This window comes from Balaenoptera physalus, assembly GCF_965194825.1.
Source record: "Balaenoptera physalus genome assembly, chromosome: 2".
Classification (NCBI taxonomy): Eukaryota; Metazoa; Chordata; class Mammalia; order Artiodactyla; family Balaenopteridae; genus Balaenoptera; species Balaenoptera physalus.
This window is the reverse complement of record NC_138883.1, coordinates 101091964-101108120: the sequence shown is the minus strand read 5'-3', so window position 1 is coordinate 101108120 and position 16157 is coordinate 101091964. Positions and strand designations below refer to the sequence as shown.

At 37.1% G+C, this 16157-nt stretch overlaps 1 protein-coding gene across 2 annotated transcripts in view; it reads left to right on the top strand.

The window, feature by feature from the left end:
- The window catches only part of PRTG (protogenin), a 130265-nt gene that overhangs the window by 45358 nt on the left and 68750 nt on the right, over nt 1-16157 (top strand). For both annotated transcript variants that reach the window (XM_082445088.1, XM_082445087.1), the window contains 3 exons: nt 12422-12566; nt 14274-14407; nt 15932-16069. In XM_082445088.1, the coding sequence (XP_082301214.1) occupies nt 12422-12566; nt 14274-14407; nt 15932-16069 (417 nt within the window). The remainder of the gene's footprint in view (nt 1-12421; nt 12567-14273; nt 14408-15931; nt 16070-16157) is intronic.

The window sequence follows — 16157 nt, the reverse complement described above, 5'->3', positions numbered from 1 at the left end:
ACTGAGTGGCCCAGATGACAGTGGGGACTCGACGAGCTTTGTGTCATTCTTTCCAGACAAAGAAATTGAGTTTGGGGAGTGCCAAGTCTGGCATTTGCCAGGATAGGCTTGATAAAATATCAAAGAAGCAAAGAATTCTCAGATGTTATTAAAGGTATCTTTCAGTATGGATACAGTAGGAATAGACAGAAAAATAATCTAGTCTGTGGGAAATTTGCATATAGCAGCTATTTCTGAAAGTCCCTGTTCCCAACTTTGTTACAAAGTTTCCAGCCTTCATTTTGTTTATATTTATTTGGACACATTTTGATTTAAACATTTCCTTTGAAAAGCAAATGTATACCTCTTAGCACCTGGTTGTCAGAATTGCCATAGATTCAAGCAGGATACTAAATTCACTAGAAGTCAGATAATAAACCACTTATACAATAGCTGTTGCATACTCAGTATAGATTTTAAAAATAGGTCGATATGCAAGATGTAATGATCACATTACATTATTTTTATTAAACAGATGAATTGTTTTCTGTAAAATAACTTTTAAAAAGTTCAAATAGCTTCTTGCCTAGTCTTAAGGCTATAGTAAGTTGTCAACTTCTGTTTGAAACTTGTACCTTGGTTGATTTTTATCTCAGTAAGTAAAGCATCAGTTACCCTGGTTTGATTAAATGCTGGATCAGGTCTCTTGTTTACTTCCTGTTAGTTGCAGGTCAGTCTTCAAGTTTGAAGACTCAAAGTGAATTGAACCTGATGAGGTAAGAAGTTATAACTATGTTTTGATTAGTAAATCCTGGAGTAGACAAATGCATGATTTGAAAGACCAGTTTCATAGAAATAAACTTTAAGCTAATATTCATAAAACTCCATAACTAACTCTGAAATTGTGGACATTTGAGTGTTTGAGATAGAAATCTCCTCGTTTCCTTGATGAGCTATTTATAGATTTCTCCAGAGCTACTGATTGGTGACTTAGAGCCATGGAATCAGCACAGAAGTATTGGAACATGACTGCTGGCCACTTAGGACTCCCCCAGGAGGGGTGGGGTGGTAGCAACTGGTATAGTCCTTGTCCAGCTGAGGCCTCCAGATCCCCTGACTGCTGTGCAGCGTTAGGACCACCAGTGTAAACCCTGCGTTCAGGTTCTCACCGACTGAAGTTTTTTCTGTTTAGTGAAAGAATATTTTAAATGTAATTTACAAAAGAAAATTATGTTTTCTTACATTAGGGAATAGTTTGCGAACTTATTTTAAATTACTGGATGGCTTGTCATTTCAAATTGTGTATTCATAATTTTTAGTTGGTTTTAACATCAACATGTATCAAGTATTTTATTCATTGCAACTTTTAAGAAGCATGAATGGCACATTAGTTTAATATTACAGTCATACATTTCCAAGGTGGAAACATTAATATGTTGGTTTCTGATCAAATAAAAGTTGGGAGAACATTTTCTTCTTAGCATTTTTTTTCCTCTTAGCATTTGGATCCTTTTTTTTTCTGACTGTAAATCATAGAAGCAAATGATTAAGTAGACAGGTGAAGAGGAGGAAGTCACAAATAAAATAGGCACTTATATTTATTGTGTTTGCAAGGTTGTTTTTGAGGACGGTGCATGTTTCTTGAGACCTTGTTTCTTGCCTATTTTATAGAGCTCTGGCCTCTTAGCAGCACTGCTTTAATGACTTCTCGTGGGGCTCTTGGTTTATGTTAGCACTGACTGGGGAGGGAAGAGAGAGGTCAGGTTTCACAAGAAGGCTGTAGACTTGTAAAATCATACCTAACTGGCAGAAATGAAGTCCACATCAAGGAGAAATCGAGATTTGCATAAGAATACAAGATATTTTGCCTTGTAAATAAGTACGGAATGTTTTGATAATGCCGAAAACAGTTTGTCTAAAGTTTTAGGGGGGACTTAATACTCATTGTAAAGGATGTATTCATTTACTCAGCTTAACACCACACTTAAAAAAATTAAAATAGAAAAACAAATACTTCCTGAGAAACAAAGTTTAAGACTGTCATGATATATCATATTTGTGCATGCTTTTCTGAAGTTTCTAAGTTTTGATACAAATTTTTAAGTAATTTTTTTTTTATTGAAAAGTGGTTTTTATTCAGATGTTCTTTTTCTCATCACTTTTCACATTGAAGGCACTGACTGGGGAGGGAATCAGGCATCCATAGATCATGGGTGATAGCTGCTGCCCAAAGAACGATAAGCTCAAAGTACTAAAAAGGCAGATGAATATTAAGGATGAGGGATTTTTTTTTTTTTGGCCTCATTGCGCAGCATGTGGGATCTTAGTTCCCTGACCAGAAATCAAGCCTATGCCCCCTGCAGTGGAAGCACGGAGTCTTAACCACTGGACTGCCAGGGAAGTCCCAGGATGAGGGATTTTATCAGGTAGTTGAGCAATGGTAGAAAATTTATGCAGACTCTTCCTTCAATCTATGCACCGTAAGGCATATAAAATTTATTTTTAAATGTCATTAATTTTTCTTAATTATGTTGTTTTGTAGGAAAAGATTTAAGTACAAAATACATAATTCCACAGCTAGAGATCCTCTTGTAATCTAGCCCCTTATTATTTCATCATTGAAGTAGGGGATTTTATCCTCTTCAAATAATTTATTCACGTTAAAAATGGGAAAATTATTTCTGTTTTACTGCACTTTAAAAAAAATATATTTATTTATTTATTTATTTTGGCTGCGTTGGGTCTTAGCTGCGGCATGCAGGATCTCCGTTGCGTCTTGTGGGACCTTTCATCGCGGCACTTGGGCTTCTCTCTCATCGTGGCACACGGGCTCCAGAGTACTTGGGTTCTGTAGCTGCGGCATGCAGGCTCTCTAGTTGCGGCGCACGGGCTTAGTTGCCCCGCGGCATGTGGGGGTCTTAGTTCCCCGACCAGGCATTGAACTGGCGTCCCCTGCATTGGAAGGCAGATTGTTAACCACTGGACCACCAGGGAACTCCCTGTTTCTCTACACTTTATGTACCTTTATGTAAAAGCTACATAGTCTGGCTTAGTAGAAAAAAAAAATTTAAAATCTTAGAATACCTCTACCTTTGTTAGGGCTTTAAATTTTATTTTTATTGTATAGTGGTCACTAACATCCTTTGTTTGACTTTCTTTAAGTTATCGTTCTGAAAGCAAAACCAGTGTATTCATAGCAAGATATCCTGTAACTATTACTACTTCCGGTACCACTGCTAGGAGATTACTAGATGCCAAGCAGTGCCTAAGTACCTGCTTATATTATTGTGTGTGTGTGTGTAAACATGTTTATGTATATATAATTTAATGTTATTCTTAAAATATTCTTATAAAGTATTATTATTATCCCCATTTTACTGGGGAATACTGAGGCATGGAGCTGGGTAACTTCTCAGGGGCACACAGCTCATGCATGCAAAGCTGTGATTCTAACCCAGACCTTTAGATTTTAATATCTGCACTCTTAACCTCAAGGCTATGCTGCTGCCCCACCTCCGTAAATTATTCCCTGTATCATACTGGGTTTTTTCCTGATGTTCTTTAAACCAGCTAAGATTAAATTTTACCATAGTTTTAATATCCTTTACTTCAGTTTTCTAATGCCTTAATTTCTGTCATCAAGAAATGAAAATAAGTTAAGATTGGAAAAACAGTAAACACTATTTCTCCTAATCTCATTGCAACAGAGCCTCAGAAGTAGGAAATCCTTTTCTCCACTAATTTTACATGTTATACATTGTTATTTTTATAGGCCACTATTATAAAAACTCATGCATATCTTTCTTTAAATCTTAACCACAGCCTAACATGTGAACCATTAGTTTAAAAATCAGGATGGGAACTTCCCTGGTGGTCCAGTGGTAAAGAATCCACCTTCCAATGCAGGAGACATGGGTTCAATCCCTGGTCAGGGAACTAAGATCACACATGCTGTGGGGCAACTAAGCCCGCACGCCACAACTACTGAGCTCGTGCACCACAACTATTGAGCTCGTACGCCTCAACAAGGGAGCCCACACGCCACAAACTACAGAGCGCACGTGCCCTGGAGCCCTCACGCCACAACTAGAGAGAGAAAACCTGCACGCCACAACTAGAGAGAAGCCGGAGAGCTGCAACGAAGAGACCGCGTGCCACAACAAAAGATCCCACATGCCTCAACAGAAGATCTTGCGTGCCGCAGCTAAGACGCGACACAGCCAAAAAAATAAAGAAAATAAATAAATATTTTTTAAAATTTTTAAAAAGTAAAAGTAAAAATCAGGATGAATAGATATTTGAAACTGTTGACATTATTAATCCCTGTCCTCATTTTATAGTTTCCCAGTCTTCCTTAGCATGGCCAGTTTTTTTTCATTCTCATCAAACGAGGATCTGTGATGCAGATTCATCGGTCCATCCGAACTCTCTTCCTACATCCTCTGTTCAGGCACCATAGTATCCCCCAACCTTCCAGGTGTGTAGGCCGGAAACCTCAGAACCACTTGGGTCTTTCTTCCTGTTTCCCTTGAACACCTTGTGGCCACATCGTGTTGTTCAATGCACAGCATCTTTTGTATGTGCCCTGCCTTCCATTCCCGTCATCTCTGCCATCATTGAAACCCACAGCTGGTCTCTCCTTCTCTTTCTAATGGCCTCTTAACAGGTCTCCCTGCCTCTAAGCACTATCTCTCTATAGGTATTTGACTGTTTGATGATCAAATGTGCATGGGCTTAGAACTAGGAGACTAATAATAAAGGAATAGCTAATATTCCCATGAGGTAAACTAGTTTTTTAAAAATAGATTTAAAAAAAGTACTTGATTCCTCCACGGGTTCTATCCCTGGTCCAGGAAGATCCCACATGCTGCGGAGCAGCTAAGCCCGTGTGCCACAATTACTGAGCCTGCGCTCGAGAGCCCATGAGCCACAGCTACTGAGCCCGCATGCCACAGCTACTGAAGCCTGCACGCCTAGAGCCTGTGGTCTGCAACAAGAGAAGCCACCGCAATGAGAAGCCCGCGCACTGCAATGAAGAGTAGCCCCTACTCTCCACAACTAGAGAAAGCCTGTGTGCAGCAACGAAGACCCAACACAGTCAAAAATAAATAATAAATAAATAAAAGATCTAAAATACTTTCAAAAAATACTTGATTCCTAAATAAATTTTAGACTGATTCAATTTACATGCATATATCTATCTTTCCTATCTTTTTTGTGTGTGTGTGTGTGTTAACTTTTTTTTTTAATTAATTAATTTATTTATTTATTTATGGCTGTGTTGGGTCTTCGTTTCTGTGTGAGGGCTTTCTCTAGTTGTGGCAAGCAGGGGCCATTCTTCATCGCGGTGCGCGGGCCTCTCACTATCGTGGCCTCTCTTGTTGCGGAGCACAGGCTCCAGACGCGCAGGCTCAGTAATTGTGGCTCACGGGCCCAGCTGCTCCGCAGCATGTGGGATCTTCCCAGACCAGGGCTCGAACCCGTGTTCCCTGCATTGGCAGGCAGATTCTCAACCACTGTGCCACCAGGGAAGCCCTATCTTTCCTATCTTTAACAGATTCCTAGAAATGGAAATAATACTGCTTGAGATGAGAGCCATAGTTTCAAAATCCTAGTACACCAGAGTTTAAAGGTGTTATTTGTTTTAGAAATTTGGGAATTTAACACATATTCTTACCCAGCTAGAAAGCCAGTGCATATGAACCTCTATTTGAGCAGCAGAATTGCTTGGAAGTAGAACCAGTAAGTTTTACCTTCCACAGAAAGTTTGAGAATCTCAAGCTTTTACTGAGAAAATTCACATGGGATCTTTGGAGATTACCTGGATTCAGATCGCACCCTCACCTCACTGGCTGCAGAACCTTAAGGAAGTTGCTAATCTCCTTGTGTCTCAGTTTCCTGAACTGAAAACTGGGGTAATAATAGTTGTGAGGATTAAATAAACTAGAATATGTAATGTACTTAACGTGCTGCCTTGCAATAAAGTATATGTTAAGCTATAGTTATTTCTGTCATCATTGTAACCTCTGTTCTGTGCTTTCATAATATTCCATAATTTTCCTTCATAGCATTTATCACAGTTTGAAATTACTATATACTTGCATAGGTATTTAGTTAAATGCCTTTCTCCATTGCTAGACAAAGATCCCTGAGGGTAGAGCCTCTGTTAGTTTTGTTCATCATTGGATCCTTGGCATCTTGAACATACTAGGCACTGAATAAACAATTGTTGAATGAATGAATTTAGAAGAGATTACTTTAGTCTAAAATTGTTCTAAAATAAGTGTGATTAAAATCTTTTTCTGGAATAGGGAGACAGTTAATCTGGCCCATTATTTTATGAATAATTGCTTGATTCAAAGCCTGTCAGCATGGGTTAACTATACATTAAATGAATGGTTTGATTATAAAATAGTGGGATTGATGTTAATAATGACTCATGGAGATTAACTTCTTTGTGTCGTAGTTATAATGTATACCTTTAATAGCATAAATATTCACTTTTTTATATAACTATTTTACACTGACTATTTAAATACTGTTGCATGCTTACCATATAAATAGTTTGGGAGTAATTGATGCCAAACTACTTCTTTTTTTGGTGAGGGGGGTTTGTTAAAAGCCTGCTGACAAATCTCATTTGTTGAGAATGTACCCAGTGAAAAAGAGTTAAAAATATATAGTTAGTAGAAAGAAAAATATCGGTTCCTTTCGATGTAACAAAGATGTATACGTGCGTTCAGTTTTTCTAGTAATTAGGCTAAGCAGTTTAAAGATTTAGAAGGAGGGTGACTAAGACAGTGCTTCTGGACAGCATTTAAAATTGAATCACATTCTTTGTGAGACTGTGTTGTTCATGGTGGTTTTAGCAGTAATGGTTTGACTTACAAGAGCATTTGAATTGATAGATGGAAGCCACTTACGAGTCAAATGCAGCCCATATCAAACACTGTTGTATGTCTGGAGGATGTTTGTGAAAGGGGAAGAGGGAAAATGAGAGCAGGGAGACCAGACAAGAGACTGTTATAGTGATTCCATGGAGAGATGTTGGGACAGGGATACAGGAATGGGTTTAATATATGTTTAGGAGTTAACATCAGTGGGAAGTGGTGATTGATTGAAGAGAGTGCAGGGTGAGTCGCTGCACAGTGGTGTGACCGACTGAGGTAGAGATACAGGCTGGGAGGAAAGAAGATGATTTCATTTGGGACATGATGAGTTTGAAGTACGTTTTATAACTTCCAGGTGAAGAAGTCCAGTAGGCAGTAGGAGCCATGGGTATGAAGCTGTGAGCGTGGTGATCTAAGCTGGAGATGTATTCTGGGGACTCCGAAGCAACAGATGGATGTAGTTGAAAACTAAAAGTGGATGAGATCACCCAAGGAGAATGTGGAGAGAGAAAAGAACAGAGAACTCTAGGAGGGAGGGCAGGAGGAGGAGGGAGAGCCTCAGAGGGAGTGAGAGAAATAGGAGTGCACAGTGTCATAGACACTCTTTCAATAAAATAATAGGGGAAGAAGGCACATTAGATGTTTGAGGCATCGCATCAGAGAGGAAGAAGGGGAGACAGCTAGAACTGACTATTTTTTAGGGAAGTTTTGATGCCATGGGGAAGAGAGAGAGTGGGTAGCTGCTCGAGGAATTTGTGTTGTAAAGAGAGGCCTGGAGTTTTGTTCTCTTTGAGTTTTGAGTTTGGGAGAGAATCACTTCTTAAAAAATTATTTATTTATTCATCCATTCATTCATTCATTCTGCTCTGAGTCTTAATTGCGGCACGCGGGATCTTCCCTGTGGCACGTGGGCTCTTAGTTGCGACACGCATGTGGGATCTAGTTCCCCACCAGGGATGGAACCCGGGACCCCTCTGCATTGGGAGCGCAGAGTCTTACCCACTGGACCACCAGGGAAGTCCTTAATCACTTTTATAAGCTGAAGGAAGGAGTCAGGAGAAGAAGATTTTAAATATGCAGGAGAGAGAAATAAAAAACACATATATCAGGTTCCCAGAGGCGAGGGCAGAGGAAGTGGGTGGCACCCAGATGGAGGAGTTACAAAAGGGAAAAAGGAACTTATTTTTATGGTTGAGTCATGTTGGCCTCTTTCTCTTCAGTCTCAGAGGTACTGATGAAAATCCCAAGGAATATCTGGTTTGGTCTTCTCTGGGCAAAATCATTTTGCCAGCAGGTTGGTTCAGAAGAGACCAAGAAGTTAGACATGTTAAGTATAAAGGTGTTCTTGAGGATTTAAAAAAAAAATCTTTATACAGTACTTGCTTCATAACTTGCTGAAAACCAGAGAGGGATCAAGAAATAGTCTTACTTGATGGATGTATTAACTAACCTTATTGTGGTCGTCATTTCCCAATATCTACATGTATCAGACCTCAGACTTACACAGTGTTGTACACCTTAAACTTACACAATGCTGTTTATCAATTATATCTCAATAAAGCTGGAAGGAGGGGGAAAGAAACTAGATTAAAGATTGCCTAGGGCTGGGGTGGGGAGGGGGTGGGAAGATTAGGGAGTGATAACTGAAGGATATGGGATTTCTTTCTGAAGTGATGAAAATATTCTAGAATTGATTATAGGGATGGTCACAAGCTCTGTGAATATACTAAAACCCATCAAATTGTATACTTTAAATGGGTGAATTATGGAATGTAAATCACATGCAATGTGAATTATATCTCAGTAAAGTTGTTTCATACACACACACACACACACACACACCCCACCAAAAATAAATAAAATTCCTTGCTGTATTACAGGATACATCCATTTATGTTTTAGTTCTCAGAGTTTTGTGACTCCAAAGTTCTAGCCCATTTGACCTAAAGGGCAAAATTAGTTTAGTTTTTATAGTAAAAAATGCTTAGGAGTTTCATAGACTTATTTGTCTGAGAAAGAGAGGGAATTGCTCAAAGTAAAGGTAGTGGTTCAGAGGCATCATATTGTTTGATTGATTAGATGAGATTCAGAGTGAAAACAACTCTCAAGTGCCTAAGTGGTTGGAGGGAAGTTACTCAAGGCAACAGAGTGATTATATTGTTCTCAGTAATCACAACACTGATAAAAAGTTTTATAATATATAAAAAGCCCTCACTATGTTGGTTTATTTAATCTTTATAAAAATCCTTTAAGAGAGGAGGGACAGATATTTGTTTATAAAAATAATACACTAAAGTATGGGGGGTTGTTTAGAGTTATAGCAAACAAAATAATAAAAAGCATTATTTTCTTCTCATCCCAAGCCTTGGTATTTATACCTGGGAAACTCCCTACATTTCTGGTTACTTTGTTTAAAGACCTAATAGAATTGGAAAACAGTTTTTAAATTTCAGTTTAATTCAACAAGTATTGTTTTAGTGCCGAGTCTGTGCCATTCCTCGACTTAAGGGATCCTGCAAAGAATATGACCCACTACTCAGCCTCATTGAGCTCAGAGTGTAGAATGGGAGAAAGACGTGTGAATAAGTGACTATAATACTGTGGGATAAAAGTAGCAATAAAGGTCTTCATTTTACAGAAGTAGAGAAAAACGTCAGGAACAGCTTCCCAAAGGTTCAGACAAGAGAACAAGGCTTTAAATGATAATAGGATTTCATCAGCTGGACAAAGAGACCTAGGATATTTGAAAGAGAAGAAAAGCTCGTATAATGCTCAAAAGTGTGAAATATAGTATATTCAGAGAATTAGAAATAGTTCAGTGTCCGTGGAACATAATTTCAAGTGGTTGAATACAAAGTGACAGAGTTTTGCAGGGACTAAATAATTCATCAGTAACACAAATCAAATTTCTATTTTATGACCATCACTCTGGAAGGTAACTCTGTTGTCAGGACAGATCTCACCTAAGACACTCCAGCAAGACTTCCAGGTAGTAGGTGAAAAGGACCTGAATAAAAAAGAGTACTATTAGGGATAGAGAGAAGTCAGATATGAGATGTATATTGATAGATAGAGATGTCTCATATATATGTGTATCAGATAAAACATACTGAATTAGGTGCTTGATTCATTGTAATGGGGTAATGGAAGAAGAAATTGTTCAAATAGATGGGGTTGGAGGAACTACTGCTTTATGAAGAAAAGTTAAACTATATTAGATATTTCAATCTGGGGAGGTAAATGCTGGGAAAGAGTAAGATGAAAATTCCCACTTTGAAGTCTGTAAATTGAATATAGATGGGATTATCAATGACAACTAAATCTAAAGGTCAGCTCCTCACACATGGAAAAAATAAATATGGAATCAGTAAGAGCAATTAATAATTCATAAAGCAGGCATTAAACTTTTCAAAATTTAGGTCTTAATTCCCCCGAAATATGAATGTATTCGACAAAAGTTTAGTTAATTAAATGAAAGATAAGCTTACATTGTTATTTGTTTGTAAATAGATTAATATCCTAGAAAGTGATTACAGAAGCAATGAAAAAGAAAAACTGTATTGATTTTGAGAGTTTGGTGTTCTTGAATAGTGATTCTTAAACATTTTAGTCTCACTCTTTATATGCTTAAAACTTTTTGAGGGCCTCAAAGAGCTTTTATTTATATAGGTTATATCTTTTGATACTTTATTATTAGAAATTTTTAAAATATTCATTAATTAATCTTGAAATGAAAACATTGATCAATTATATATTAACATAACACATTTAATGAAAAATAACTATTTTCCAAAACATTTTAGTGAGAGGAGTGACATTGTTTTACGTTTGCCCAAATCTCTTTAATTAGCTTAATAGAAGACAGCTGGAGTCTCACACTGCATTAGGTCTGTTGCTTTATCACCCATCATGTAGCTTCTGGAAACACTATATACTCAACAGAAATGAAAGTGAAAAAGGCAAAGGATGATTATCATAAGAATGCTTTTGACCTTGTGGGTCCACTGACCACAGCAGTTTGAAAACCAGTGTTCTTAAAGAAGTAGGAATTTTTTGTTACATACATAAATAAAGTATTAATTTACCCCCACTCCACCCTTCTTGGAAGTAGATACTCCTAAGAATATTTTCACTTTTATTCACTGACTTTGTTCCATACCTCTAAAGGCCCATGATTCATTTACAGATTAATGAAGTCAAGTCCAAGGCAGAATTTGTTAGTCTTCTGTGACCTTTTACCCTTCTCAGTCTAATGAAGCATAAGGCATCTAGCCCTTATTCCTTCTATTTTTCTTCATAATTTCTCATTTTATTGGTAAATTGTAGAGACATATATATTTTTTGAACTGGAGTTTGAGAATGGGGAGTAAGACTCTCATTGGGGCCCTTTCTTTATATCCTGGAAGACTTAGTAGAGGGAAGGCAAGCTACACTATTACCTGGAGTCTGGACTCCATCAAAATGTGGAACCATGGACATGATGACCAGTTCCTAGAGGCTTGTCTAGAATACTAAAGAAGAATTATCTAGAAAATATCAACACTTAAGACTTATTTAAATCTAAAGATAGTCTCTCGAGTCTGTGTACCTTTTTATTCATCAGACATATCATTTATCTTCACTCTTTCCTCTCTCATTCTGCTCCATCAATACCAACCTCATCTGATTCCAAACATGGAGTGACATGTCTGTGTCTAATAAGAATCAAGTCTCTGTTTTCATTATACCTGTAGAATCTCTCCGTTCTCACTGCCACCACCCAGTTCTTTCACTTTGATTTAAACAGCCTGTTGGTCTTTTGATTTAAGGCTCTTTTTCTTCAATCCATCCTATCTAACAATACCTGATTAATTTTTCCCAGACACTACTGTTATCATGACACTCCTTTGCTCAAAACTTTTCAGTGATGCCTTAATTTGTACCATGGTACAAATCTGTTTTATCTCTACTCTCCTTCCACTTTTCCATGAACGCTTAATCTGATTTATTCTACAATAGTTAGTCCTGGCTGTTACTGTAGAATCTTGTGAACGCAGGCTGCACATTTCTTACTTCTGTGCTTGCCTTCACGTTACTCCTTTAACCTGGAATGTCCTTTTTTTCTCCTTCCATCTAAACCCAAAGGGTTCTTCAAAACTCAATTCACAACCAATCCCTGTAAAAGGTTTTTACCTGACTAATCTGTCTTTATTGATTTCCCTCTCCTCTGAAATACAATAGTGTTTGAGATTTGTACTACACAGCTTAGTATATCATTATATACCATTGGTAATTGCTTATTTTTGTTTCAGTTATATTAATTTTTTTCTGAAATAGATCTAAGTTTCTTGAGAATTTCATTTTGGGAAAGACCAAACTCCTTTAGCTGGACAACTGCCCAGTGGTATTTCTAAAATTATTCCTTAATTTCTCTTTGTGCTTGTTAAGTTGAGTTGGCCTTATGTCTGGGCAGGAGTTCAAGTTTGATAAATAATATCTAGCATAATGTTATTTCCAAGTATAATATGATAGTGCATGTACTTATTCTGAATTTGACAAACTTTACCTTATAGCTATTTCTGCATTTGAAGTTCAGCCCATTTCTACTGAGGTCCAAGAAGGTGGAGTTGCTAGATTTACATGCAAGATTTCATCAAACCCTCCTGCAGTCATAACATGGGAATTAAATCGGACAACTCTACCTGTAACTATGGACAGGTAAATACAGCTTTTGTCTTTGAATATGATACAGGAATGACAAGGACTTCATCATAAAACTGTATATGGGGAAAGACCACTGTGGAGCTTATTTTCGTTTATGATAACAATATCCAATTTCTTAAAGACATTTCAAACTTAGGCAAAGAATTAGATCATCAGTCTCTGGTACATGGGGCATAGTTCCTGGTTTTTTGGTTCAGATCAGAATTCAGATACTCTACCTTAGTGCTTTGTTCCTTTCCTCAAACATCTTTTCCAATCATGGGACCACCTGAGTACCTGGATGGCAGCCCAAGGATTTAGGAAACTGAATTACACTTTTACTGCAGGGGATAGTAGTGCTGGTGTAAGGGTCTCCCATATATGCAGTGGTGGTTGCCCACTTCCATCTCTGCCTTCTGCCTACCAGCCCCCTCTACATTACACACACACACACGCACACACATGCGCATACACACACCTAGTGCTCTGAAGGTGGTCAGAGTTTAGGGGTCAACTTGGCAGCAACTTCAAAAGTTTGATTCCAATCCTGATGAGTAGCAATATTCCTTAGGAGGCAAAAATCATTTGCTGAAATGGTAGAACTAAGATGGACAAAGTTACTCAAGGAAGAGCTTAAAAAAAAAACTTACATTCAGATATATCTTGGAGAATACATAGATATTAATAGGCAAAAAATCAGGTATTTGAAAAAATATCATACTAAACTCTAGACCACCAGTTAGCTAAATGTAAGCTATAATGTGAAGTGAGATTCTGTGTAAAATCACACTGATAGATTTCACAAATCACATACAGCGGGGGTCCTCAACCCCTGGGCCATGGACCGTTACCTGCCCGTGGCCTGTTAGGAACCGGGCTGCACAGCAGGAGGTGAGCAGCAGGCGAGCAGCAAAGCTTCATCTGTATTTACAGCCACTCCCCATCGCTCACATTACCGCCTGAGCTCCGCCTCCTGAGCAGCATTAGATTCCCATAGGAGCACAAACCCTGCTGTGAACTGCACATGTGAGGGATCTAGGTTGCACGTTCCTTATGAGAACCTAATACCTGATGATCTGAGGTGGAGCTGAGGCGGTGATGCTGGCACTCGGGAGCGGCTGCAAATACAGATGATCATTAGCAGAGAGGTTTGACAGAGACCATAATAAACCAGTTGCTTGCAGACTCATATCAGAACCCTATCAGTGGCAAGTGACAATTAAGTTGCGTCTTACAGACTGGACAGGACATAAGCAACACACTTCAGGTGTCACTGTCTCCCACCGTCCCCAGATGGGACCATCTAGTTGCAGGAAAACAAGCTCAGGGCTCCCACTGATTCTGCATTATGGTGTGTTGTATAATTATTTAATTATATATTACAATGTAATAATAATAATAGAAATAAAGCACACAATAAATGTAACACGCTCGAATCATCCCTGGGGGGGCTGGGGAAAAAATTGTCTTCCACAAAACCGGTCCTTGGTGCCAAAAAGGTTGAGGACTGCTGAGATACAGCATAATTACTTATGTTTTAGAGAGTTGTAGTAACCCAAATGAAAACAATTGATCAAGCTAATATTTTTAAAAGTCTTTAAAGTATTATTGCATCTGGCATTTTTAAAAGGTTGAGTATATGAATTCTTATCATAGAATATATGTTAAGATAAAATATAAAATCTACTACAGAGAGTTTAATCTTCTTTCCTCTCATGACAGGGTAACTGCACTACCAACAGGAGTATTGCAGATCTATGATGTTGACCAAAAGGATGCTGGAAATTACCGTTGTGTTGCTGCTACTGTAGCCCACAGACGTATAAGTATGGAGGCCTCGCTCACAGTGATTCCAGGTACCACACATAAGTTGATGTTTCAGTTTTTAATTGGCCCAGCTATTAATTTGCCTTCTCTGGCTATAATAGTATGCCATAAAGTAGTACTTTAATTACATTTAAATTTTATTGTAATCTATTTGGAAAATGATCATTTTTATCTATTTAAGCAACCTTCTTCTCAAACTAACTTGTTTTATATGTTAATGTCAACATCTTTAAGAAAGATTGAATTTTTGTTTTGTAAATACTTCATTTTTGTTTTTAAAATATAAAATACAGAAAAGCTCAAAGAAGAAGAATAATCATCTATTTCCACTAAAATTGTCCATTGTCAATAAAAATACATTTGTTTCCAGTTTGGGTTTTTCTGTTTGTTGTTTTAAGAAAAATTATAATTTACATTTGTAGAAATGATGCATGTTTTATTTTAGAGAGTAATGTCTATAAAAGTAAAATAATTTTTTTTACATTAAACAGTGTAAAAAGTACAAAGATATATTTTTAAAATGTCCCTAGTTCCATATCCAGAGATTATCACTGTTAACATTAAGTGAACATAATTTCATATATTTTGCCATTCATAAATATAGTTAGAAGGGAAACTAGCTTGAGAGATGAATATGAAGAAAGAAATATTTATTTTATTAAAATGGAATTATACATAGATGCTAGTTTTTTATTTTTTAATAATTAAATTTACTTGAATGTAGTGGAAGAAAACCAGACCAAAAGACATTGTTGAACTTCACATGAGTGTTTACTCTTCACAAGAGATATTACTTCCTAAAAGATCCTTTAAGACTAAAAATTTTTTCAAAGAAACATTGAGACTGAAATTAAATTTTTAATGCCATGTTTTAATTTTAGGTGGTATCTGTTAGCTTCTTGGTATGAAGCATAAAGACAAAAGCACTCTCACACTTCTTTGTTTTCCCCACTGTCACATAAATTCCTAACAAGATTAGTGAAAGCATTGAGTCAGTGTTTGAACCTCAATTAAAAGTGGATGATATGGAAACAACCTAAGTGTCCATCAACCAATGAATGGATAAATAAAATGTGTCTTATCCATTTAATTAAGTATTAATCTATTATTATTATTCAATAAAAAGAAATGAAGTACTGGTACATGCTACAGCTTAGATCAACCTTGAACATTATGCTAAGTGAAAAGCCAGTCCCAAAAGACCATATAATGTATGGTTCCTTTTTTATGAAATGTCTGGAATAGGCAAATCCAGAGACACAAAGTAGTTGTCAGGCTATGGGGAGAGGAGATTGGGGAGTGACTGCTGATGGGATGGAGTTTCTTTTTGGGGTGATGAAAATGTTTTAAAATTGATTATGGTAATAGTTGTATAACTCTGAAAGTACTAAAAACCATTGAATTATACACTTCAAATGGGTGAGTTATATCTCAATAAAGTTGTTTTAAAAAAAGAAAAAAGTGAAAAACTTCAGAATAGATATTTTAACTCATTTCATTCATTGTATCTTATTTATAATTTTTTCTTATATCCTGCCTTTTCCATCTCAAAGGTAAGGAGTCTAAATCCTTCCACACACCAACCATTATAGCAGGTCCACAGAACATAACAACGTCTCTTCATCAGACTGTTGTTTTAGAATGTGCGGCCACAGGAAATCCCAAACCAATCATTTCTTGGAGCCGTCTTGGTAAGTCTTAGGGGAAAAAAAAAAAGTCTTTTTCCTTCAACTTTGTTCATACCGGTGAAACTGATAACATGTTTATTTTATATACAAC